This window comes from Melampsora larici-populina (assembly GCF_000204055.1).
Source record: "Melampsora larici-populina 98AG31 unplaced genomic scaffold MELLAscaffold_35, whole genome shotgun sequence".
NCBI classification, from domain to species: domain Eukaryota; kingdom Fungi; phylum Basidiomycota; class Pucciniomycetes; order Pucciniales; family Melampsoraceae; genus Melampsora; species Melampsora laricis-populina.
In genome coordinates, this window is record NW_006768799.1 from 535185 (window position 1) to 560052 (window position 24868).

Genomic DNA, 24868 nt, shown 5'->3' on the forward strand with positions numbered 1-24868 from the left:
GTACATAGCAAAAAATATGTACACATACATACTTGCTTTTAGTACTCTAAATCTACTGCAGCTCCCCAGCAAAATCATCTCCAAGTCTCTTAGATATCACCCTTTACTACACACATATTCAGCACCAACATCACCAACATCATCAACATAAAGCTCAAACTCACCAACCTTCTATTGCTATCTCTGACCTTAGTGGCATTGCCTCTCCTCAACAATTGCCTGCTTTATCAAAGCAGTCTACTTGTTCATCTCCTCAGTTTGATTGTCCACAAAGAAGTTCTTCTTGGTCTACTGGTTGACAATCTGGTTCTTCAACTACTCAAAGGAAATCTTCCTTTCTTAACTCCAATTTCATCAGGACATCCAAACTTCAATATTCTTTTGTTTTTTTGTTCCTTAAACACAAGTCATCATGTTTGAGCCGACGATTTTTTTACAAGCATGTACCGTACAACTACAGCCTACAGAAATTGTACTGTAACCCTAGTAGTGGATGCTCTCTTCAAAACGTCGGAATCTACATTTACATACCTTTTTACATATAAGTTTACCTGTATACGTACGTTGCTGTTCTGCTCTTTATTGGCATGTGATATTAGGCTTTTAGGGGTCCTCTTCTGTCTTTCTCCGATTCTACTTATCTTTGACATTTCCAAGCATTTCCAATATATGTGACGTGATGAATAGGTATTTTCCAAAATGTGCGATAGTTATGATATGACCGGGTTATCATTGACAACAACCTGGGCTTTTGTGAGACTTTACCTAATGACTCTGAGTTTTCATATCGCTTGACACCTTCCGGCGCCGACTCATGCCAGCGACTCGGTTAATTATCCTCCATAAGTAAGAAATCGAGGGAGATACTTAAGTTTGTTATTGATAGTGTCCTGTCTCGTTCAAATCCGTGTGAAAAGAGTCAAAATTAACCAGCTGTCAGAGTTCAAGATGTTCTTTTTGGGGCTTTAGAATTAGATCAAACTGAACAACAGTTCATGATGAAAAATTTTAGGTATGCATCAAGCGTGATGATGAGCTTTGGCGGAAGCAAATCGAGTATAAAATGACCAGCAGAAGGCAACCTTCAATGTCCCTCATCGCACTTCATCACTGGCCTTTTGCCTATTCTTTTGGTTTCCAATCGTATCTAGTAAATAGTAAATACCTGCCTTCCATTCCTCAGTAATTCCTCACGCTATAGACCTAATATTGTTTCTTTCGATAGTAGTAATTTTTCCGATCGCTTCAACGCACGCTCATTAGTCCTTAACCAACAAAAATGCATCTTTCCTTCGCTTATCTGGGCTTCGTGCTCACTGGTGCGCTCTTCTGTTATCGTCTATACTCTCTTTCGATCCCAACTGATGTCTCATCCTGTTTGATTTGTTCTTAGCCTCCGCTGCTGCCGGTTCGCATCATTTGTAAGCCATGCATTCGGATGCCGCTTTATGATTTGATGCTGACGTTGTCTATCTGCAGGGCGAGAACCGACACGATTGCTCGGTTGAGCGTCCGCAGTGACGAAGAAACCGGCAAAAAGTAAGTTTGTATCTTTCGAGCTCAGTAGAGCGATCTCGCTGACCTGTTTCACTCTTACTTTTGTAGGGCTGATCTCCAAATGAAGTGCATCGGTGGCTGTGGTGGCCTTCCTGCACCTGGCCCCTCTGCATGCTGGAATGCCCCGGTCGTCTGCCCAGCCGGCCAAGGTCTCCCACCAATGAACACGTTCTTTTCACAAGTTCAAAGCTACACTGTGATTACCTCCAACACCGTCGGCATCTGGAACGGTGGCTTGGATCCCCAAACCATCTTACTTCAGTTCCAAGTCATGGTGACCAGTCTTTCAACCCTGTTCTACAGCTTACAAGGTGGATGTTCCTTCCAAGGAAACCCTCAAGTGGTGCGTTTTCCCTCCATTTCGCTATGGGAGTGCAGCTGTTTGCTAACGCATCTTATTTTTAGTTCATCTCCACTTTTGCCCCGATGATCATCCAAATCCAAAGCATGATCACGATCATCAACACTCAATGTGTTGGTATTATCGGCTCCTTCCAATGTCAGTACCCGTTCTCCTTTGTTCCATTTCCATGATCTGCATGAGCTGACGTCGTATCCTGAACTACCATTTTTCTTATACCAGCCTCATTTGCCGTTCTAACTGTTTTGATGCAATCGATCATCGGTGTCGCCATCACCATGCATGTCAACATTCAGCAATTTTTCTCAGCCTGTAACTTCAACCCTCAGCTCTGGTCACCACTTGGCTTCCCGGTCGATAACTGGATGAACGGAATTCCAGGTTCATTCCCTGGAGGTCCAGGTGGATTCGGTCCAGGTGGACTCCCCGGAGGTCCAGGTGGACTTCCTGGAGGCATTCCTAACGGTGTAGGCCCACAAGTCTTCCCAGGAGGCGGCCCTAACGGAGGTGGTGGTGGTGGTGCCTTCGGCTTCTTCCAACCCCTCAGTCACCTCGGTCAATTACTCCAACAACTCCTCATTATTCTCGAACCTATCTTCCAAGGCCTCGAACGCCTCTTAGCAGGTGTTGGTCTCCTCCTCGGCCATCTCGGTGACGCTTTGGGCGGTCTCCTTGGTGGTGCCGGTGGTGCCAGTCCCGTTGGTTTCATTTAGATTTGTTCAGATTGTTGTCCGCTCTCTCCTTTATGCAGACCTTACCTCAGCCCGTTTTCTAGTTTGAATTGTCTTTTGTTATTATCGTCGACTTAACGTTTTAATTCGCCGCACCTTGTTTATTGTGGGTCCTTCTGCAGCCCAGAGGGAACGGCAATTTATAATGCACTGTCCCTTATTTGTTCCTCTTGCTTGGATTGTGATACCTAAAGAATAACAATGAATGAGCCTTTATTCTTCTCCCAATTCTCCTTTTCACCCTCGTTTTGACTGGGCCTTGCTCCGCTTACCTTCCTCCGAGTCCGAGTATTGGAATTTCCCCGTCCCATAGGAGGGATTCAGTGAAGTCCGCGTGTCTGTTCCATTTGCTGCCTAATTTCTTGGAATGCTAGATGAGACATTGCGTCCTTGACCACGAGATTCCTTGCGTCTGTTCTCACAATCGCCCTTCGTAGCTTCAGTTTCTGTCAACAGTGATGGTCAAACGGAGTTCTTCAGCGACACATTTCGAAACTCAGTAGGTAATCCTTGATATTTCTCTTATTTTTGTATTTGTTTTTTATTAGAAAAATAAAATTCGTATTGATTCTGTTCTTTTTCATTCAAGTTTTTTTTTCTGTGAGTACATATTCTGTTTCTTTTTCCTGCTTGATCTGCTTTCTCTTTTCATTTTTTTTGTCGAATAGATTTATTTGTATACATATAGCTTGAGGGATAACTTGATACATAATCATTTGTATAAAGTATCCTTTAAATATGAATCTATTTAAGCTCTTTATGAGAAGAAATAGAAAACAACGTCATTTGATGAACTTGAATATAAATCCGTCAATGTTACCAATGATCAGTTTAAAGAAATTCCATTGCAGGATGATCGATAATCAAACTTGATAATTTTCTTCAAAGAAAGATGAAACAAGGTGAGATGAGATTGAATCAAAAAGCTTGAAACGCTCAAGCCATTCGAATCACAAGTGACTTCTTGGTCAAAATCTAATAATCATACTTCTCAAACTCAAGTTCGTATGAATTTAGGATCTAAACCTACTACTTGGTTTTTTCTTTTTCATTGAGTTTGGATTGGGTTTTTGATTTTCCTTTTTTTTGGTTGGTTTGGTCTAATTTATTCTTTTGGATTTCTGAAAATCGTTGTTTTGTTCTTTTCATTATTCTTTCTGCATCATGATTCATTTTTTTATTTAATTTTGTAGCTCTGGTGTTTCAAACCTTGAAGAATTTATCCAACTCTTGTGTGTGTGTCTTTTTTTTGGTATCTGTTTTCGATTTCAATCAAAAACAGAAGACATTTAAGATTTCCAAAACCAAACCAAGATCTAATTCTCAATTCAAGAGTAAGATCTCAACCCTCCAAAAAAAACAAGAAAACACAATCAAATTCTACAAAACCTATTTTACATTCCTAAAAAAACGTATGCCCAAGAAACACCCAAAGATGATCATAAAGCGAAAGACGAAATCATAACCAAATCGAATCTTCATGATCCATCCCACAAATCCCAACCCTTCCAGACCCCAACCCAACCCCAGCTCTTTTAACACAAACTTTCCTACCATTCGCACTACCAGGAGTAATCCAACTTCTATCAATCCCTTTAATTTCTCCTTTCCCTTTCTTTTCCTTTCCTGTTAGCTTTCCTTTTACTTTTACTTGACTCTTTTGATAATCATCAGGAACAGTAATCAAAGGAACTAAATTCAAAACACTTTGGTACCTTCTTCTAATAAATCTATGGGTTAATCTTCTGGGTCCGTTCTTTAAATTTATGGTGTCTTCTTTCGGTTGAAGTCTTGATCTTTTGGGTAATAATGATTCGATCGGATCGTGGGAATGGTTCAGTGGTGTGGGTGAAAAAGGATGTGAGCTTGGTAATTTGTTTGGAATTCGATTTTCATTTGGGATGAGTCGGATTGGATTCAATTTGTTTGGATTTGAAGATAAAGATAAGTTTGATGAAAAAGCGTATCGAGGTGTACCGGAGTTTCCTTTGATGGACGATTGTGCAATCAACTCTTGTAACATCTTGGACGATTCTTGTAAGATCTCAACCGATAAGTCAGTTCCAAACTCATCCAGAATCCTTTTAGAAACTTCTTCAAACGTTTCAACCTTTCGAATCTTCTCATCTTCAATAACTCCTAAAGGAGCCCCAATCAATCCATCAATCCATTTCTTTTTCAATTTGTTTCGATGATTAATTTGTCTTGAAGAACACATGATACCCATCCCATTAGATTTGCCTAGATGAGTTAAATCAGGTTGGAATTCGGTTGGTAGATCTGACCATACAGTCGTGATGATCGAAGTAGGTGAAATGGATTGTAAATCAACTTGACTTGGAACTGTTCTTAATTGATTAGATTGTGAACTTGTAATCAATTTCATTACGATAGGTGGATAAATCGGAAATCGGGTTTCTGAATAACTTAGACCTTTGGGGATTTGTTGAACGGATGGTATTACATATGGCTGTTAAAACATTCATTCATTTAGTTTCACTTTTGTTGGTTTGGGTGGGGTTTGAGTTGGGAATCTTATCTTACATTTATAAACTTTTCTCTTCTTTCTCCTTTTCTTGCAAAGGATTCTTTAAGTAAATCTTCAAACATTAATAAATGTCCAGAATTAGCTGCTGCTACTTTCAATCTAATCTTCATCCAAAATCAAAAACCAAAACAAGTTCATCAGGTTTACTTTTCTTTTGGATTCAGAAACTCGATCAAATCACTTACTTACAGTTTCTAAAAAATGAATCGATTTGAGTATCCTACTTTGAACTCTTTTGGGATCATTCCCATATGGTCTTTTACATCTTTTATGCAATAAGTTCAAAAGATAAGATCTACAATATTTTTTTATTGAAATTGATTAGTTTTTTTTGGTTTGATGTTTGATAAATTCAGATGTACCTTGTGATTTTGTCTGGGAACTTTCTGATTTGTCGTAAGTAAGATCTAATGAATGGGAAATGAACCGGATTTAAATTAGTGGTCATCTTGATGGTTCATGAAATGCATTCCAATAGGATAGAAATGGATTGGCTTTTGGTTTGAGTGAGACGAATGCCTTTTGTATTCCCATACATACTATCATGTTGATTTCATAACCCATGATATCCGTACATTCATCCATCATTTGATCTTATTTTGTCGCATATGATAACTGATGTATATCTCTGATGAACCGATATCAAAAACTTTCTAGATCCTCATTTATGAAATTGTATGCAAAGAGTGAGCTAAACCAAGATGGTGTTGGAATTGAATTGGAAAGTATGTCTTCAATTTTCAAGAAGGCCCTACCAGACCGAGCCCTTCATGAGATCACACCTGATCACACACACAACACAAATTAGATCAATTCTAAATCTCCTAAAACTGCAAGTTGTGAAAACATTGTGAATCGTACTTCAAGCTCTGCTCAATCTAAAACCGTTAGTTTCTCTTACATTCTATCATTCACTCTTTCAAATTTTATTTGGAATAATTCCTTGAGATATAATTGTTTTCAATAAAGATCAAAAAAGACACAATCGGGTATAGGATAGATAGCTAATTTAAGATTTTCTCAAGGTGTGGAAAATTCCAATGAAATTCATCCGAATTATAATACGAATAAGAAGAAAATCCTTCTTGAAAGATATATACATACTCAGGAAGAATTATCGAAAGATTGAGACTGTGAGACGAGAAGATCTTTTTTGTTTTTTGGTTACGAGAATTACCTTATGATAATTTATTCTAAAATTTCAAAAAAAAAATTAAAGAGAGTTGTATCAAATCGATTGAGTAACAAATATATATATCATAATTCAAAGCTGGTTAAATCGTTTGATTTCTTTATTACATAGTATTGGATAAGTTTTATAATAGTTTGTCTATGAATTTCAAAGCTTAGAAATCAAGTTCAAAAAAATATTAACAAGAAGAGATGTGTGAAAGCATAGAACCAGAGGTTATGTAAATAAATGTTTATAGCCGGTGAGCCAGTTTATATATACGGATGATATGATTTTTATTTGAGAGGTATCAAATCTAGGGTAGATTGAATATGACTCTCTCTTTGGAAGGGAATCTCGACCAAGTCCAGAAGTCTTGAAATGTACATATTGAAAGGGCAAGGGTTACAAGAAGGTCAGATTCGAAGGAACAGACTCGATAGGTGCGATGCCTATTTAGTGATTAGCATCTCATTTCAAGGGGGGTGGTCCTACTTCAAAAAGACTAAAGTGACGTTTTCCCAAGTTTGGGTCAAAAGGCGCGATAGGCTCATTTATTTCTCAAGCAAACGATAGATCAAGGTCCATTTATTCTTTGACATCTCATCTCAATAGTCACATCAAAAGAAACGAACAGGTAAAGCAAACCAACTCCGTTTGAAAGATGATTTTTTTCTTGTTTAAATAAAAGAATCAAAAATATTTATTCGCAAATACCAAAGAGTTATGAGTTCAAAAAAATGAAAAATGAATCACAGAAGGAACGTATTAAAAGTGTACCTCTGAAATATCTAGATCTTTTTTTATACTTTTTGAATGTCCTTCTACAAACAGATTTGATATTCGTCAGTCTCCTTTGATAGGGGTAACAATTGAGGCTTTAAGCACTGTTTGAATGGAAGAAGGGTCAGTAAGAAGTAATGTTCAGATGATCAATGATTGATTGACTTACTTTTTTATCAAGTCCGATATCCAGTTATACCTCCAAGGAAACCAAAAAAAAAACAAAGAAACGCGCCAAAAATAAAGTCTTATTTGAACTTTTTCTTAAATAAGATCAACATCTTCATCAGAATGAAAAGCACTCAAGTCCCATTCGGAACTTTCATCAGCAAGCGCCAGCTCTTGATCTCTAAAGTTCAGTAAAGCTTGAGCGATTTGAGAAGCAGAGAAATCAGAGTCTTTGGGTTGAGAAGTTTGAGTGGGTTGAATGAAATGTTGATGATGAGTAGGAATGTAACCGTTTTCAAAGATCACTGCATTACGTCTTCGTCGAGTGGGAGATGTACCACGAACAACTGAAGGAAGTCCGTCTTCCACAAAGATGGCGTTGCGATTGCCAGTCAAGACCGCATTACGTCTTCTTTTAGCAGGAGATGAAGCAGAAGGAATGGAAGAAACGGAAGGAGAGGAAGAAACGGAAGGAGCAGAAGGAAGAGAAGGAGCAGAAGGAGCAGAAGGAGTAGGAGTAAGAGAAGGAATAGCAGGAGCAGAAGCCAGACCATGTCCTAATAAAATGGCATTGCGTTTTCGAGAACGTTGAATGAACGTTTGATCGAATTCTAGAGGAGGATGTTCAGGAGAGATAGGAGTGCTCTGGAGAACATCGTTATAGTTGAGGTCTCCAGGAGCAGAAGCGGAAGGAATTTGAACGTAATCGATGTAGAGAGAATTGGAGGATAACTCTGAAATCGGAGAGAGAGGTATTTGAGACGAAGGATCAACGCGACCAGAGCTATTAGGGAGATTAGGATGAGTCATACTGAGAGAGATAGAAAAGTGGAATGGAAAAGGATTTGAAGGTGGATTGGAGAAGGATGGAAATGGGTTGTTGTCTGTTGTTGTCGAGTGTGATGAAGGATATGGTTTGAGTTGAAAACGACGATCACTTTCGGGGTCAAGAGTGAACCAACCTCATTTCTTTGTACAGTCATATGATCAGCATCTTAGAAAAAATATGCTAATGGAGAGTAGGATACATTTTGATCACATTTTTAAAAATGCGCGACCAAATACAATACACAAGAAGAAAAGTTTAAATTTCTTCTGTTGCGTATTTTCTTAAAGATGCCGCGGGCAGTTTGTATTTTTCTCTCCGTACTGGTTTTTTTTATTCTGCTTTAATACATTCGCGATGAAACGTAACCACTTCAAATCTTTCCGAAGTTATCTCTCTACTGATCGCCGATACGCGCCAAGTCAACATATCTGGAATAATAGATTAATGTTCAGGAGCCTGGTGAGCTCCTTGATACAATACACAAGAAGAAAAGTGTGGTTTTTTTCTGTTGAGCATTTTCTGAGTAAGATGCCGCGGGCAGTTTGTACTTTGCTTCAATTCATTCGCGATGAAAAATCAAACAAATACTTTAAATCTTTCCACAGTTATTTCCCTACTGATTGTCGAGAGGCGCCAAATCAACCTATCTGGAACAGATTAATGTTCAGCAGACTCGTGAGCTTCTTAATACAATAGAAAAGTTCAAATTTCTTGTGTTGAGTATTTTTTGAGTAAGATGCCGCGGGTAGTTTGTATTTTGCTCTCCGTACTGGGTTTTTTCATTTTGCTTCAATTCATTCGCGATATCAAACAAATACCTTAAGTCTATCAAAAGTGATCTCTCTACTGATTGCCGAGACACGCCAAGTCAACATATCTGGACTACATTGATTTTCAGCGGCCTCATGAGCTCCTTTAGATTTTTCAAGCAAACTGCTTTGCTATGCGACACCGCGAATTGGTAAGCTCCTTCCATTAATTCAAACAAGATCTTAATGTCATACCATTCTCCGGAAGACGTATCACTGTATGACGCGTGTTGGCGTCTGAACATTTTTGTGATTCATTTTGTCTTTCGAATAATCACGATAAACGTTTTATCCCAATCGCAACTTTGTGTTGACGACTTGGTCTGGCATCGGTCCCTGTGATTGTCATGTTCTCTACGGTTTTTTGTTGGGACCTAGAACACATTGGGTCTATCCAGTTTTCAATTTACTTAACAGTGGTCTACTGAGGGAAACATTCTCTGCATAGCACTGTGTAATTACAAAGTCTCTGGTCGATGCAAAGTAAATGTATATTGTACAATTTTCTGATTGACGTACGGGCTCTATCTGAACTCCTTTTAACAAAAATAGCTCTACTTCAAGCTATCCAAATGATGGTTTTTTTTCTAGTCAATCTGTGCAAAGGTTTAGTAGCTTGATACTTCCCCTCTCCCTCACCTTCAATGTATCTGGAGGATACCAATCTTTGGTTCCTTTTGGGTGTTTCTGATAAATCACACCGAGCTGCTGGAACATAGTGAAGGTCGTGCCTTCAAGTTCCACGACTAAGTACTGATGACAATATTTTTGTTATCCCAGATAGACGTGCTCATGATTCGTGAGATCCGAATTCCTTATGAGGGCCATATTACCTTTTGAAGATCTCTCAATAACCTTGGAATTTTTCAGCATCTTAACAAGTTAGAAGATAAAAGCAAACATTTGTACCTTTTATTTCCTGGTATAATGTTACATATCTCTCATGAAATTGTACATTTCAATGTGTAGTGTATAACCTCTCCGGATACTGTTCTTGATCATCCATTGATTTCAGTGCGGTAGTTGAAGCGCTCCATCGAGCAGTTGTTGATACAATACTTGCACCTTGAACAAGTACTCGACACTTAGTGGTCGTCAGTACTCAGTCCTAACACGCTCAAGATCCATTTCAGGACTTTTATGCTGAGCTCACTTTCTGTTCTCATGTTTGCAATCTGTTTACTTCACTCATCCAATGTTCAGCTAGAAACCTTTGTATATAAATCAAACAGTTGTTGATTGCATTTGATGTTTTTCCTTCTTCTCATGTTCGCATCTGATAATCATTACAAGTTTTGTCTCTTTTGCTTTCCTCGAAAGAAGCCAATCAGTCTTCTTGTACACTTCACTGCTCGATATCGAGTATAACCCTCGACACTAGCATTTCACCGCACCAGTGCACGTAGCTTGTTTCATCAGCAGTGCGAAGTGACAGTTGTCATGTTGGTTGAAGAAAATTTTCATCCAGTGCTCTGGGAATTCCAGTGTAAGCCTCTTCGTTCAAGTGGACAAGATTTGGATCTCCAATCCCCTCGTTCGACGACCAGCGAGGAGAGAGGGACTTTGTTGAGTTGACCGGCGTCCCGATCGATCCAGGCTAACGCGGAAACGATGCGTATCAGCAGATGGCCGCGGATCATGTCTTCATCCCAAGCTCAACGATCCGATAAGCAACGCTTGACATTGACTCATTTGTGGATGATGGACCGGTGAACTCCTCAATCCTGGAGTAGTCAATCAGGACTCGAACGCGCGTCGGGCTTTGCCAAAAACGGCTGGGGAGGGCATTCGGTCCTGACAGCTGAAGGTTCAAGATCCAAGAGCGTTTCGCAGGCCCGATGATAGCGATATAAAGGAGATTCTCGTTTTCGTCATGTCTTATCGATCGCGTTGTACCATGAGGTCATTTTCGCGGTTTCTTTGATCGATTAGTTTCCTTATGCTCAGGTTCGAGGTGGTTTTAAAAAGTTGGAGGAAACCGAGGCAAACGTAATTGACCGTGGTCGGAAATCAAGAACTCAGCCGGGTCATTCTAGATCATCACTTCGGTCAACAGGGTGACTTAATTTTTGACGCAAATATCAATCAACTCAATTCAAATCAAAACTGCTCAATAGTTGATACAAGACTACCATTGGCAATTCTACCTATTTTATCATTGATATCCTTCAGGATCCTTTAGTTGAAAAATGAAAAGTTTGAATGGGTGGTGGTAGCCTTCATGGGTGGTGTAACAAGGCTAGAATAGATTATCGATCACGTTGGCTCCCAGTTTCCCGAGTTACTTAGCTATTGTAGCAGTCAAAATCAAAAGATGGTTGTCAAGAAATAGATGACAGGAATGGATATAGATATAGATTAGTCAAGTACAACATAGGGAAGATTCATCAGAAGAGTTCCTTGTCAGTTTATTGGAAATATCAGAGGGAGCATCCATCAAACTTAAAGACAATCAGGTAGCAATCCAGAAAACCCAACCAAGGTATCTTTACTCTTTAACATTTCATTCCACCAAGCCATTCAGCTTATCAAACATGATATCAAAGCAAGCCAATCATATCATGAATTCCAAGAATTCACATTCAAAAAATGATTTCAACTCAACCCTGTTTCAACCAAATTATCCAAAGAAACTCAACAATTTAACTTCAATTCAAACTTCACTCTTACCATTCTTCCAATCAAGAATTAGATTTATAATCTTAGCAATCATCACTACCACACTTTATATAACAAACCAACCTAACATCATCTCAACTAAATTCAAATTAAAAACTAACCATCAAGAAATTACTCCAAAGAAATCACTACCTAAAAAATTAAATCCATCAGATTATTCTGATGAATTACTTTTATCTTTACCAATTTTAATTTCTACTTCAAATCAACCATTTGATCCAATAAATGAACACAAACCATTACCCAATCATCTAACTCCATTCACCACCCAAATCTTAATGAACCATCTCAAAACCCCTCCAAAATCAAATGCACCAAATAAACTCCCATATCCATCCCATCCCTCTGCTGAGCCCCGTCCACAAAAAGTGATAAATACAACCATAAAAGATTTTGACATTGCTAGTAAATATAAATTACCTACATCATCCAATTCCAGAAATTTAAAATCGGTTCAATACTTGGGATTCAAAAAGTCAAAGTTCATTAAGAGTTGGGAAACTCGGGAAGAAGAAAGTATTAGAAATAAACGAAAAGAGTGGGTCAAGAATGCTTTTTTGGTGGTTTGGGAAGTTTATAAAGCTAAGGCTTGGGGTCATGATGAACTTAAACCCATCTCTGGTTCAGTTTAGTGATATTTCATTCATTTGAATGATTTCTTTACACATCACATTGATTTTTTGTGTTGGTTTTATTGTTTGCAGTTTGATGACCCTTTTTCGGGTTGGGGTGCTACTTTGGTAGATTGTCTGTAAGTCTTATCTTCATCTTCTTTATTTCAATCACAGGATACAAAGTAGAAGTCTGGGTACGTGCCTTGGGGTTTCTTCTCAGACATCCAGAATCCCAGCCACAAGTTGGAATGTGGGAAATTCTGGGACAAAAAATCAACATGTAGTTCTCCTCACACTTAGCTTACCCCATGCCCATCAAGCTTGACAAGACACACACCTCAAACCAGGTCACTTGAATGGACCTTTTGGGGTCTTGTTTCCAAATAAATTGAAGCATCAAGACACTGATGGGTTCTGATGAGGTGTGAGGTGTTAAGACGAGATGAGGTCAGGAAATCTGGATGAGTTTCTGGCTGATTGTGCATTCAAAGTTGAGGTATCCCTGGTAAAAATACAGAATTCAAATTACACTACAGCCAAGAAGGATGTGGCCAGGATTCTGGAATTCTGTGAAACAAATCCCTTCTGCTTTGTATCCTGTATTTTTTTATTTTATCAATCTTGCAGATATTGAAAGTCATAAATTATACAAATAATTATTCCAGTAATTTGTAAACATATAAAGACAAGCACAATTCCTTACTAACAGTACAGAAAAATACTCAAACAAATCTGTATAACTAATTACCTTGTTGAGGTTTTGTATTCAGTGATACACTGCTAATCATGGATCTACCCAAGGAATACGAAGTAAGTCCCTCTCAAATCACTCAATTCCTCAAGGCTTCTCAAAAGAATAGATAAAACTAATTAAAAGTGTTTATAGTATGCAAGAGATCATGTAAGGTCAATAGATTGGAGTAAAACTTTAAATATTCAAACAATTAAATCACAGAGATCTCCACCCAGTTCAGACCCAACTATCCCATTGTTTGAAACCGTGATCCGATGTAAATTCTGTTTCCCTTCCATTTTACAGTCAATTGGCTTTCTCTTCTATTGTCTTGGTTTGTTTTTGGGGAGGTCTTGAGACTTAGGAGGATTGATCCCAGCTTATGAATTATCAAATGATAAATTAATGCTAAAAAGAGCAGAAGATTTAGCTGATTGGCTATTACCGGCTTTTGGTACTGATCTTGGATTCCCTATACCTCGTTATAAGATTGGATCGTAAGTTTCTTTCTTGCATTCTACCTTGCTCCTTTTTTATTTAGAAACTGATTTCTTTGGGGGTTTGGGGGTTGGTTTGAATAGGAATCCTGATAGTAAACCTGTTGGTAGAGTTTGTTTAGCTGAAATGGGTTCATTACTTTTAGAATTTACAAGATTATCACAAATCACTCACAAACCTCAATACTTCTTTTATGTGAGCTCTTCTTTCCAATCCTTGCTTCTTTTACTTAGTTAATCAAATGGTGTTTTTTGGTAGGTACAACGGATCACTGATCTTTTGGATTCGGATCGATGGAACTCAGAAGATCGGATTGGTAGTTTATTTCCTACAATAATAAATCCTGATCATCCTACAGATTTATGGGGGTATTATACATTTGGTAAACTGTTTTTTCATTCTATCACTTAAAACCACATCACTAACATGATTTCCTTTTGTTATAAATTTATTAGGTGGCATGGCAGATAGCTACTATGAATATCTCGTACGTTTCTTTCATCCCCCTCAACCCAATTTCCCTTTGAGAACTAAGTTCTTATCAATCTTAACTATTTAGATAAAACAATACCAATTACTAGGTCTCCAATCCCCTCAATACTCAAAAATGTATACATCAATCCTAAAATCAGCCAAAGAAAACTTAAAAAAAACTTTCCAATTAGAACCTACCAACCAAACTCAAACAAGTATAACACCTAAGATCATCACAATTTTAGGTGATAGATCAGGAGGAAAAGATTCAAATTTAGTTAACTCGCTTGATCATTTAACTTGCTTTTCTGGTGCTATGATTGGACTTGGAGCTAGGTTATTGGATAACGTTGAAGATTTAGATTTAGCTGTTTCTGTGTCTCTCTCTTTTCTTTTTCTCTTTTTTCAAGAAATAATAGGCCTTTGGTCGATTGATTATCTGAGGGGGGGTCTGCTGTTTCTTATAGTACACCGATTCTTGTGTTTGGGCTTATGAATCTACTAAAACTGGTTTAGGACCGGAGAGAATGATTGTTTTTGATGATGAAGATGGTGCAGAGTATTGGGAACCAGTCAAACATGAAGGTCAGTGTTATTCCTAAAAAAACAATTTTGTTGTGGAAATTTAATGATTTCCTTGAAACACTGTCCTTTTGCCTTGATTGCATTTTAGGAGAAGTTTATCGTAGATTAATTAAAGAGAATGGACCTCCTGGTTCGATCATTCTTGGTCTAAATATGCTGGTAGACCTGAAACAATTGAGTATGTTTTTTGTTTCAATTTTCTTCCTTTTTTCTTCTTGAATTGGGAATTGTGAATTGATTTTTGGAATTGACATTGGTTAGATCTGTTTTGTATATGTGGAGAATTACTGGGGATAAAGTTTGGCAAGATAGAGGATGGAGAATGTAAGGTTTCAATATCAAAAAAGAGAAAACCACATACAAAAAACTGAAGTTATTTTTTTGCAAAAAATAGGTTCACAAGTTGGGTAGAAGGATGTTTAACTGAGTTTGGATTTGCTGATATAGTTGATGTCAATCACTTACCGTATCAAAGATCAGATAAACAAGAATCATATGTTTTAGCTGAAACGTAAGCAAACCAAACTCCTTTTCCTATCCAGACTTTTTCCATGCGCAATCCCAAAAAAACAGATATTGAGAATGGTCTTTTTTGGTTTCTTTAGATTGAAGTATTATTATTTATTATTTGATGACCCACATTCAATTAGTTTAGATGATTACGTTTTTAATACAGAAGCACATCCCTTTAAATTAGGAAACCGTAAAGCTTTAAGAAATTATAGTTTGAAGGAATATAAAGATGAAGAGATTGGTAAAGGCAGTGTTTTGCAGGTTTGGGCTGGGTTAAATTATGAGGATTTGGATGAACGGGAAAAAGCAATTTATACGGAAGTTTTTGGGATTTGATTATTTTTCTTTGAGGAAGAGAGAGTCAGCCTTCTTTCTTGGTATATTAACAATGTCTATAATTTCTTTTTTATAATTTTTCTTTCTCTGATTTAGACAAAGTGATCAATGCATTTTCTTTTTCAGATAAATATTGTCTTGTCATATAAAACAATTTTGATCCAATTTTACTTTCTACTCTTTTGGAAACATTATAATGAATTAAATCCATAGATATTTTTGTTGGTAAACAAAGAAATAAAGGAAGAAAAAAAGAAGAACAGAAAAGTTTTGAAAACAAAAGGCAGAAAACTCTACAATGGATAAATGCTGTACCAACAAGTGAATCCAATTTGATAAGACAAGGAGTTTACAGTCAAACAGCTAACTTAACTAAGTCCCTCTCGGATGAACGCTTGACTACTCATTTGTCCGAGAGGGACTTAGTTAAGTTAGGTCAAATAGCAAAGACGGTCAAAAATATGTATCATTGGGTACAATCTGGTTGGGGCTTTGAGGTCACAATTGTTGCTGAGAGGTCACAAAAACTACATCTACAAGAGATATATAATTTATCCTTTCTTACTAAACTGTTGACTTGCTAAATCAAATGTCTTGTTTCAGGGAAAAAAAAGTACATCATGGTATCTACCATCTCTCTTATAATTTCTGACATCAAAACCATCCCCAGTCATGGGGCAGGGCTAAATCAAATGTCTTGTTTCAGGGAAAAAAAAGTGAAGTTCAAGAGTGTCAAGATTCCCAAAAATATGATCACGAGGCTTTCCAGACACATATATCATATCAATCTGCATGAAAAGTTGTTGCAAGTAAAGTTATGCTAAGATGAAGAAGATATTTTCTTACTTCATCTCATCTCACTTACTATCCATCAATTTTTATTTCCAGGATATTCATAAGCTGTAAATATGTTTGAATGCAAAGTTTCCTAAACAAACATGTTCATACTAATAATTCAATATAAGTTAGACTTCAGAATAAATTCTTTTTTTACTACCTTCAAGAAGATCAAACTTCAAAGTTTAGCTCTGAAATTTCCAGTAATAAAATCACACCCTGAACATAACAGGTCCTTGATATGTTTATGAAATTGTTGGTTCATTCTAGGAGACCATCTGCCTACTTGGGATTTCAACAATTTCCTTTATCAATAATGTTACCTCACTTTTTTCATTTTATAACCTTTACTTCTTTTGTGACAACCTTTGCATATGAAGTGTTAGGAAGCTGATAGACACACTAATTGCTATACAAATGATATCTACTGGCTGTTTGCCCAGAAGCACAACATCATTCCCCTTTGCAAGGCAATACATTGTTAGATCAAAAGAAAGGTTCTCTTGTTTGTGCCAAAGATGGCTCTTCAACTCTACTAGGTGCATACTTAATCACAAACCTCCAACTCTGTAAAACTGCTCAACCACATTTATTTATATATCAGATACTTTATTTGTGTGTCCAGGTTAAGGTGAAGATGATACCAATTCAAACTATAAAGAATATAAACTACAAGTATATGGATTGTTGAATTGCATTTTGTAAATCACACCATCAAAAACTGTGCTGTGGCCCAAATGATAGCCAGTTACTTGGAAGGTAATTTGATGAATAGACTATTGGAGAGTTGAGAGCTGATTATATGTTCAGTACATTGTAAGCTGAAACATCAACCAAAATTCATGTGTGACTCAATAATTGATCACAATACCAGGCTATGTTATGATCTTAGTATATTTGTTGTTGTGAAGGGGATCCAAGGTTTCAATTTACCAACATTGACAACTCTGAAAGACAATTTTTGAGTGCAAAAATGAACAATCCTTTGCAGTAACATATCAGAGGAAAATAGTTGTGCATTTATTTGATTTCTGTGTTTGAGGTTTTTCATAGCCTGAAATGTAGGAAGATTTTCAAACAATACAATGACATCTAAAATTAAGGTCCTTTACGTGCCGCAGCCAAAGAGGAATTGCAGTGCCAATTTGTTCTCCCTTCTTTAAATTAGTCAACACATCTTCTACACTATCTTGCCAACAATCATACTTCTTGTTAAACTCTGCTTCCTATTTTATATCTTTCTGCACAAATGGTTTGAGGTATCAAGCATCTCCACATAACTTGGATGAAATTCTGATTGGATTCAACGGGTGGAGTTTTGAATAAACACAGCCGCCATTATGTTGAGAAGGGCAGCAATGCTAAGTTTGGTCTGATTGACATAAGACTATTTTTTGTTGAGGTGGTGTATTTATTGACCTGCTGCATTTCAGGATACGGGATTCCTTACTTCCCCTGATCTTGTCCATTTGTTGAGGGGCCATCAAGGATGAAGCAAACATTGTGAACTTGAGATTCACTGGGGATAAGTGTGGACAATAACAGTCAATGTGATTTGGATATTGATCATGATTCATACGGCCATTGAAATTCCTGGACAGGCAAACATTGGGATAAGGATCTGAGCAAATGTGACATTCTTTATAGTATCTACAGAGGATTGCTTCTTTAGATCGAGTTTAAGTTATGGTATGCAATTTGGTAATAATTTGATACAGTTCTATAATGATTCCCCCGTTGCGGGCATGCCCGCATATTTGCTAGTGTACTCTGAATGTGTTGAGAAGTTGTTATGCTCGTCACTAGCAACAAAACGCGCCGAGGGTAAGAGAGATTTGAGTGCAATTGAATGTGATGCTGTTTGATTTCGTCTGCGTGATGCATACAATAGACTATCTAGATCAGATAGAAGTGAGGAAAGAAAGTGAGATTGTAACTTTTAAGATCTCTTGATATTCAACGTAAAAACTAGACAAATATTGAAAGATGGTTTTTCAGAGAGCAAATGAAGTATCATAGATAAAAGAGATCTTGAACGTTTTGAGGTTAAAGGGGTATTCGGTTTGACTGAAAAAAAGTTTTAAATTGATAGTTAACTTCGGATCCGAAAGCCCGGAACGAAGAAAAGGGTTTGAGGAGTTAACTCACAAAGATCGAATTGGAGGCGGTAGGTAATGATACCATCCTTTTAATTGACTCTAGGCGTGAATCAGCGACTCTCTGTGGACAGGCCATAGATTACAAGCCAATTCCGCATATCCGATCAGGGTTTTGTACTGTTTTGCACCGACAATACCATTTGGATCTTTATTGGTTAATTCCTCTGCACACGTCGAAGGTTGGTCACCTATACCCCCCACATCATCAGATTGCAAGACATAAATTTAGGTCAGAAGGAGCAAAAAGGGAAAACAATAAGTTTTTAAGCAAAGTCAAGAAAAAGACAGATATCCATAAAACTACTCAACATAGCATACGGCACAAGGTGATTTCCCCCCAGCGGTCTGCCGCAAAGTGTGTGTTCCATTCCTTTGCCTGACAATTCGTCGCTATAGCTACGCCTTGACAAAAACTGCTAGCAGTGTAAGCAGGGTTTTGGGCATCATATTGTCTTCCATCATAACCGCAGACCAAACATGCATCAGCGACGAAGATTAAGCAAGCGATGAAGAAGACTATCAATAATGAATGTGTTGACATAGTGGACATTGTAGTGTATAGAGTAAAGGAGAGGATGAAGTTCTTCAATGCGCACTGTAGCCGCGTAGAAGGCACTGATTTTATACTCATCATCAAGACCTTGCGTTGACTTAGGGTGAAATACTTTGGTCTCTTTTGGTTCAGTCACCGTCAGTGGTTGGACGAAGAAGCTGTAGAAACCATACAAGCAGAGTCTGAGTATACTAATCGATGGAATCGGAAATCGGGCGTTCACATAGACCCTTCAGTAAACCCAATAGAGTTCCTCGCGACGAGGCGTCGTTCCACTCAGAGCCAGCGAGACCCTTCCGTCTTTCTTCCCCAAACCTAACAAAGTCCCTCGTGTTAAATTTCTCAAAGAATTGGAGACTGCGCGAAGGGCGCAATTTTTCCGGGCTGATAGAAAGTGCTGAATACGTTACAGGCAGTTCTCAAAGAGCACTATCCGAATCGGGGAAGTGGATTCCTTTGCACGCGTTTCACTACATACTGATGCCCTCGTACATCGGGTGATCGAGAGACGAAAAGTCGATTTGATGCTGTCACAACAGATTCTATCATGTGGGTAAAAAAATATTTCCAATCTTGAAGGTCGTGATGCTGTCCTATGCTGTCCTCACTCGCCGTTCAATACCAGTGAAGTCCTTATGTGTTCCAGCCGACGTGGTAGTCCTGAAACCTCTCAGCCCACCAAATCAACTGGCTGGCAAAAATGGCTTGATGATCTTTGGTATTTCTGTTCCTTCCTAAATAATAAGTTTACATACATACCTTTGCTAATCTCACCCGCTGAAAGATGTTTTCCAAGCGATAGTGCCTCAAATCGTTTCGTTATAAATGGTTAGAAGGCTGAGGCCAAGATGAAGAGAGTAAAAGCTTAACGAACTTTTTGGGAATGACTTGGAGAATTGACTAACCTTTAGCAGCTTTTATTTCCAGAAACACTTGATTACTCCAAGGGAGCCTACTGATTTTTTGTTCTCCTGTCATTCCATCCGCATCTGTTGGTGAATACTTTGAAATTGCACATAAAATTCCAAGAATTCAAGTCCTCTCAATATCATCAAAACCCATCTCATGATAAAAAGAAGCTCTTTTTATGATGTTGTTCACTGTTTCTTCATTTCGCTTGAGCCAATCTTCCCAAGTCTCCCAGGTCGGGCTTAGAGTAGAAATCATTGAGATCACCATGTCAGCCAATCTTTTGATTTCTTCGTTATCAGTTTGGACCTTTACGTCTCTACTTTTTCGAAAGAAAGCTGCGCATGGTGTGGTTTTGATCGAAGGTGAGAGTGTGTTCGCGTCATTGACGATCCCAATTACATTACGTGAATGATGTTCTGGTAAAAAACTATAACTGTTCACCATCTCGGCTCTTGAGAAGTGTTGGACCGATCTGTCTACAGAATTTACGTTTTCTAGTCCTACATGATGCTGTCTTTCCTGGGCTATTAGAGTACAGCTTCTCAATTAATCCCTCTTCCGATAACAGAGATGACAACCTAAAAAGGTCCAAACCATCTTTGGACATGGTATTGTGATGACCAGGGATGAAAGCACTGTTTGATTGGATATATCTCAAAACTTTACACTTTGCATTGGAAAGAAAGATTAAAGGGTTAATGCGGGTACTCTCTGGAAGAGGTCATCAAAAAGGCAAGATTGAACAGTTTTGAAGAGAAAATAAAGGTACGGGTGGCATTTGTTAAAGAATAAACATTTCACAGCATCTTTATTTTCCTAAGATCATGAGCGACATGAGTGTGTTGACAGCCGTAAAGGGTCGCACAGAGACCCGTATACTATTACCGCTCATTACGCTAACCTTATTTTACTCATCTTGAGGAAATTCTGCCACGGGTTACTACTTTGTATACAGTTAAACAGATTTTGAACATACAAAATCATCATTTTGAGAGTGAACATCGTATATCCCGGTGATAGATTAATTGACAAATGTGATGCGAAGTAATTAAAAAGATAAGTACAAATTCTTCGCTATTATGATTCAACGTAGATAGCACTGCTATGGATTTAAGAGAGACCTAGTCACAAAAAACATTTTTCTAGAGTAATGGAGTTTCTCCACAGACTGGACAAGAGAAGAGAGGATTATGTGATGCTAGTTCTGTAAGACACGTTTCATGAATGCAATGAGTAATATGACAAGGAAGTTGAACAAATCGCTGACCAGGCCTGAAATTTTCATCACAGTTTGAACAAATCCCTTCTTCTTCTTCTATTGAATGAAATTGAGGTGGAACTAAATGAGAATGGTGAACCACAAGAAGTACGAGCCTGTAGAGATTCTCCCATGCTTCTGACCCAACGGATGGAAGATGATGAATGATAGGTAATTCCAACTTGAATAATTCGGAAATCGTAATAAGACTATCAAGAGTTCTACCATTAGATTCAACTAGGTTATGCCATACTTCAGTATAGGTCTCTTCCCAGTTCGGACGAGTCTCAATGAACACAAACATCGCCTCTGTTGTGAATAGGTTCATAAGATAATTAAATACGATTGGTGGGTTATTTTGAGGTATATTGCTTCGATCAAAATCATTCTGAAGGGTTTGAATCAGAGTCACAAGCTCAGAGTAGCAGATATATTGTTGGTGGAGTTGTACCATATTGTATCGTGTAAAGTTGAGTAAATTTTTAGTAGATAAGTTTTTGATCTAGGATTATTGGGTGAGTTCTAGGGAGCGGTGCATGATGATTACCAGTTCCTTCAAAGCTTGTTATTTATCAGAAAGAATCGGCTCAGCGATTGGGCAAGTTATCAGCAGCTGATGTTTGCTGGTATCAACAGTTCACCTCTTTCGAATGAAAACACAAAGGCTGAAGAAGTACTCAGCTCAGCAGTTTGGAAACTTATCAACAGCTGATCTTTCTTGTAAGTTGTACTAGTAGCATGATCCAAATTCCGCCTTTGTAAAATCTTCATATCTTAATGAATGCCTGAGAGAGTGAGCTCTTGAGAACTTGGCCAAGGGCTCGGCAAATCTAAATATACTAAGATTAAATTGTATTTCTGACTCCCTATAATTTGTAAAGTTGCATCAATGGTGGACACATTGCAATCCTTCCTGCTCCACCAGTGCCTTCCTCACGCTTGTGGTTGATATCACGAGTTGGAGTTGAAGCTTCTCATAGATTTCTATGTGAAATTTGTGCAACGCGCCAGTCATAGGAAGCCTGCAGTTTCACAAGTCTTTGGCATACCCTTCGGCAGGTTTTTCCAATGGGTTAATTACCGTGGTTGCATTCACAATGTATCGCTGACCCGCAACAAGACAAACAACTGGGGACACAGAAAGATGGTCTTCTGATGAAGGAATCAGCCATTTGAGTCTTCTAATTTCTCTATGAAGACTCGACTTCCCTAAGCCAACACTTCCAGATCTCGTTGGATTCATGTGAGTATCACTATGGCTTTGAGTATAGGAGTATCCATTTATCTCTAGAGCACGGTGGAGTAGGGGAGTCCTTGAGTGTTGCCCTTCCACTGGCCTATCTCTGCTAGATCTATTAGTTCTGTGACAGGCTTCATTAGCTCTGTCATCTCCTCCAAGCTTACTCTACCACTACGTACCGTATATGTACGGTTGAAAACTTCATATTTCGATAGAGATTTTGACTGGGTTGACTCCTCGACCCCTTAAAGGCTTGACTCACGGAGGTGAGCCGTGAGCCTGAGCAGTCAAACCACCCCAATTTCAAGTTCCTTTTTTTTTTTTTTTTTTTTTTTTTTTTTTTTTTTTTTTAAGTGCGATTGGCTTTATTGCATAATACACTAACTAAACAAGTTAAATAGAAAAAGGACCAGTACACCTTGGAGATTTCGGCCATCTAGTCGGATCAAAGAGTTTCGTTGCCAGTCGATATCAAGAATCCTTAATCTTTCTCTTTTCTTTTGTTTATGATTTTTTATCCCTGTCATTTTGCAATAAATTGTTTCTTGTTTTATTTTATTTCACACCTGTGTGCAAGCACGTCCCAAGTATCTGGAGACTAGGTGGAATATTTCCCTTAAAAAGACAACAATGTTGAACTTTTTGTTAAACTGCCTCGCCGGTTATTACCCGACGAACTCCGTAAAGAGGTTTGACAGTACGCTGTTTCTGATATTTTTCAATCAAACCCATTTACGTGAGTACTTATCAGCGATTTAAGAGAGGAAAATGATGGTTAAAACTGCCTCGTCGGTTATTACCCGACGAACTCCGTAACGAGATTTGGCAGTACGCTGTTTCTGACATTTTTCAGTCGAACCCAGTTACGTGAGTACTTATCAGCGGTTTATGAGATGATATAGTTGGGATGATGACTGCCTCGCCGGTTATTACCCGACGAACTCCGTAACGAGGTTTGACAGTACGCTGTTTCTGATATTTTTCAATCGAACCCAGTTACGTGAGTACTTATCAGCGGTTTTTCTTCTTTTGATTGTTAAGATCCTTTCTATCTCGTGGCAAGTCGCTCTTTGTTCCGTGGCCGTTCTCCTTGGTCCTGATCCTGTAAATAAGAGTGAAAATGTACAAATCTTTTAGTTTTTAAAATAAATTCTGATAGAAGTGGGAAAACTTTGGGCGTGTCTAAGAGTTTAGTGGTGTTGTTCCAGTTCACTCTTATTCCTTCCTCTTTTAATCTTGACCGAAAAGTTTTACGAGCTCTAGAGTATCGCCTGCAATAAAGGAGAAAGTGGTGAGTATTTTCTTTCATCTTGCAGACGTCACATTGCGGGGAATCCGTTAAGTTTCTTTTGAATAAGTGGTCATTAAGGGGGCTAAATCCCGCCCTGAGTTGAAATATGGCTGCTGTGTTGCCCTTTTCAAGGTTCTCTAGACCTTCTGTAATCGACTTTGGTTTCGTGATGAAGGAGGTGTTCTTTCCTGGGATGAAAGTGAATTGTTTGATGTTGAAATTTGATTTGGTTCGTCGTTTAAGACTACCAAGACTGGTCGGGAGCTGCATCGGCATTTCTTGCTTTTCCGCGGTCGTACCTGCTAGTTCGTCAGCCAGTTCATTCAGTTCAATACCTTTGTGTCCTGGGGTCCAATAGAATTTTATATCAGCTGAAGGAGGGATTCTCATTAGTTGAGTACGGATTTTAATCAACAAGTGTTGTCCTGAAGTCTGTTTCGGAATGTCTTGAACAAGTTGGATTGCACCTTGATTGTCACTAAAGATGGCTAGATTCTTTGGTGGCGGGCGCTGTGTAGAGAAGATGTCGTTAGCTAATTCTGAAGCCAGAAGTATACCCATCAGTTCCATCTCATGATTTGAGAAGTTATCATTAAATTCGACTGCTTGTATTCTGCTGAGCGTCTTAGAGACTGCTGCTGCACCTCCTCCTTCTTCTTTGACCGAACCATCAGTAAAGATAATTAATGTGTCGTTGTTTTCTTCTGATTTGATTTGTTCAGGTAAAAGTTTGACCACGTCGTCTTTCGTTTTACCTATGTTCATTACTTCCCCAAAACATTTTGACCACGGTGCCAGTGGGAATGGAAAAATCGTTTCTACCTCTTCTTTGATAAGTGGTTCGAGGTGTTGTGGACTAAGTATGTCTTGGATGGGTCCGGGATGTGATTTGTATTTGGTCTTCAGTTCGAACTCTATGAATTGGCGAGTCGGGTGAGTGTCTTGAGCTGAGAGGCGTTTGAGAATGAATTGGTGATGTCTGCTAGTCGCTACCCATTTGAGTGGGGGCATATATGTGTCGTGGCGCATCATTTCGTTTGACGTTCCTTTAAAAGCTCCTAGCGTTATTTGGTTGGCTTTATTCTGGATGGTGTCTAATATTTTGTTAGCTTTACTTTCATTTTTCTTTGTTAGCCATGCAATACTACCATAGAGAATTCTTGGGATAAGAACTGATTTGATTAGTTTCTGTTTCTTTCATGATAGTCCTGTAGCATTTATTATCTTCT

The 24868-nt window shown here is 38.3% G+C and overlaps 6 protein-coding genes across 6 annotated transcripts; 3 read left to right on the forward strand and 3 right to left on the reverse strand.

The window, feature by feature from the left end:
- Nucleotides 1-1279: 1279 nt before the first annotated feature.
- On the forward strand, nucleotides 1280-2631 carry MELLADRAFT_13047 (uncharacterized protein; the record flags this gene model as incomplete). Its single annotated transcript, XM_007413155.1, has 6 exons — nucleotides 1280-1319; nucleotides 1394-1421; nucleotides 1480-1539; nucleotides 1606-1900; nucleotides 1963-2056; nucleotides 2141-2631. 6 exons carry the CDS (start codon nucleotides 1280-1282, stop codon nucleotides 2629-2631), a joined length of 1008 nt encoding a protein of 335 aa, XP_007413217.1.
- A 1477-nt stretch (nucleotides 2632-4108) lies between these two features.
- MELLADRAFT_65554 (uncharacterized protein) lies at nucleotides 4109-5645 on the reverse strand (the record flags this gene model as incomplete). The annotated part of the gene is made up of 4 exons (XM_007413248.1): nucleotides 4109-5119; nucleotides 5194-5301; nucleotides 5387-5492; nucleotides 5560-5645. 4 exons carry the CDS (start codon nucleotides 5643-5645, stop codon nucleotides 4109-4111), a joined length of 1311 nt encoding a protein of 436 aa, XP_007413310.1.
- A 1770-nt stretch (nucleotides 5646-7415) lies between these two features.
- MELLADRAFT_90151 (uncharacterized protein) lies at nucleotides 7416-8129 on the reverse strand (the record flags this gene model as incomplete). Its single annotated transcript, XM_007413247.1, has 1 exon — nucleotides 7416-8129. One exon carries the CDS (start codon nucleotides 8127-8129, stop codon nucleotides 7416-7418), a length of 714 nt encoding a protein of 237 aa, XP_007413309.1.
- A 3362-nt stretch (nucleotides 8130-11491) lies between these two features.
- On the forward strand, nucleotides 11492-12268 carry MELLADRAFT_109252 (uncharacterized protein; the record flags this gene model as incomplete). The annotated part of the gene is made up of 1 exon (XM_007413156.1): nucleotides 11492-12268. One exon carries the CDS (start codon nucleotides 11492-11494, stop codon nucleotides 12266-12268), a length of 777 nt encoding a protein of 258 aa, XP_007413218.1.
- Nucleotides 12269-13036: 768 nt separating this feature from the next.
- MELLADRAFT_90152 (family 47 glycoside hydrolase) lies at nucleotides 13037-15389 on the forward strand (the record flags this gene model as incomplete). Its single annotated transcript, XM_007413157.1, has 12 exons — nucleotides 13037-13060; nucleotides 13137-13260; nucleotides 13342-13480; nucleotides 13565-13676; nucleotides 13740-13863; nucleotides 13937-13968; nucleotides 14041-14331; nucleotides 14423-14540; nucleotides 14658-14718; nucleotides 14802-14864; nucleotides 14935-15051; nucleotides 15146-15389. 12 exons carry the CDS (start codon nucleotides 13037-13039, stop codon nucleotides 15387-15389), a joined length of 1449 nt encoding a protein of 482 aa, XP_007413219.1.
- A 3035-nt stretch (nucleotides 15390-18424) lies between these two features.
- MELLADRAFT_123382 (uncharacterized protein) lies at nucleotides 18425-18926 on the reverse strand (the record flags this gene model as incomplete). The annotated part of the gene is made up of 2 exons (XM_007413246.1): nucleotides 18425-18573; nucleotides 18695-18926. The coding sequence occupies 2 exons, from the start codon at nucleotides 18924-18926 to the stop codon at nucleotides 18425-18427; spliced, it is 381 nt and encodes a 126-aa protein (XP_007413308.1).
- Between the last annotated feature and the right edge of the window lie 5942 nt (nucleotides 18927-24868).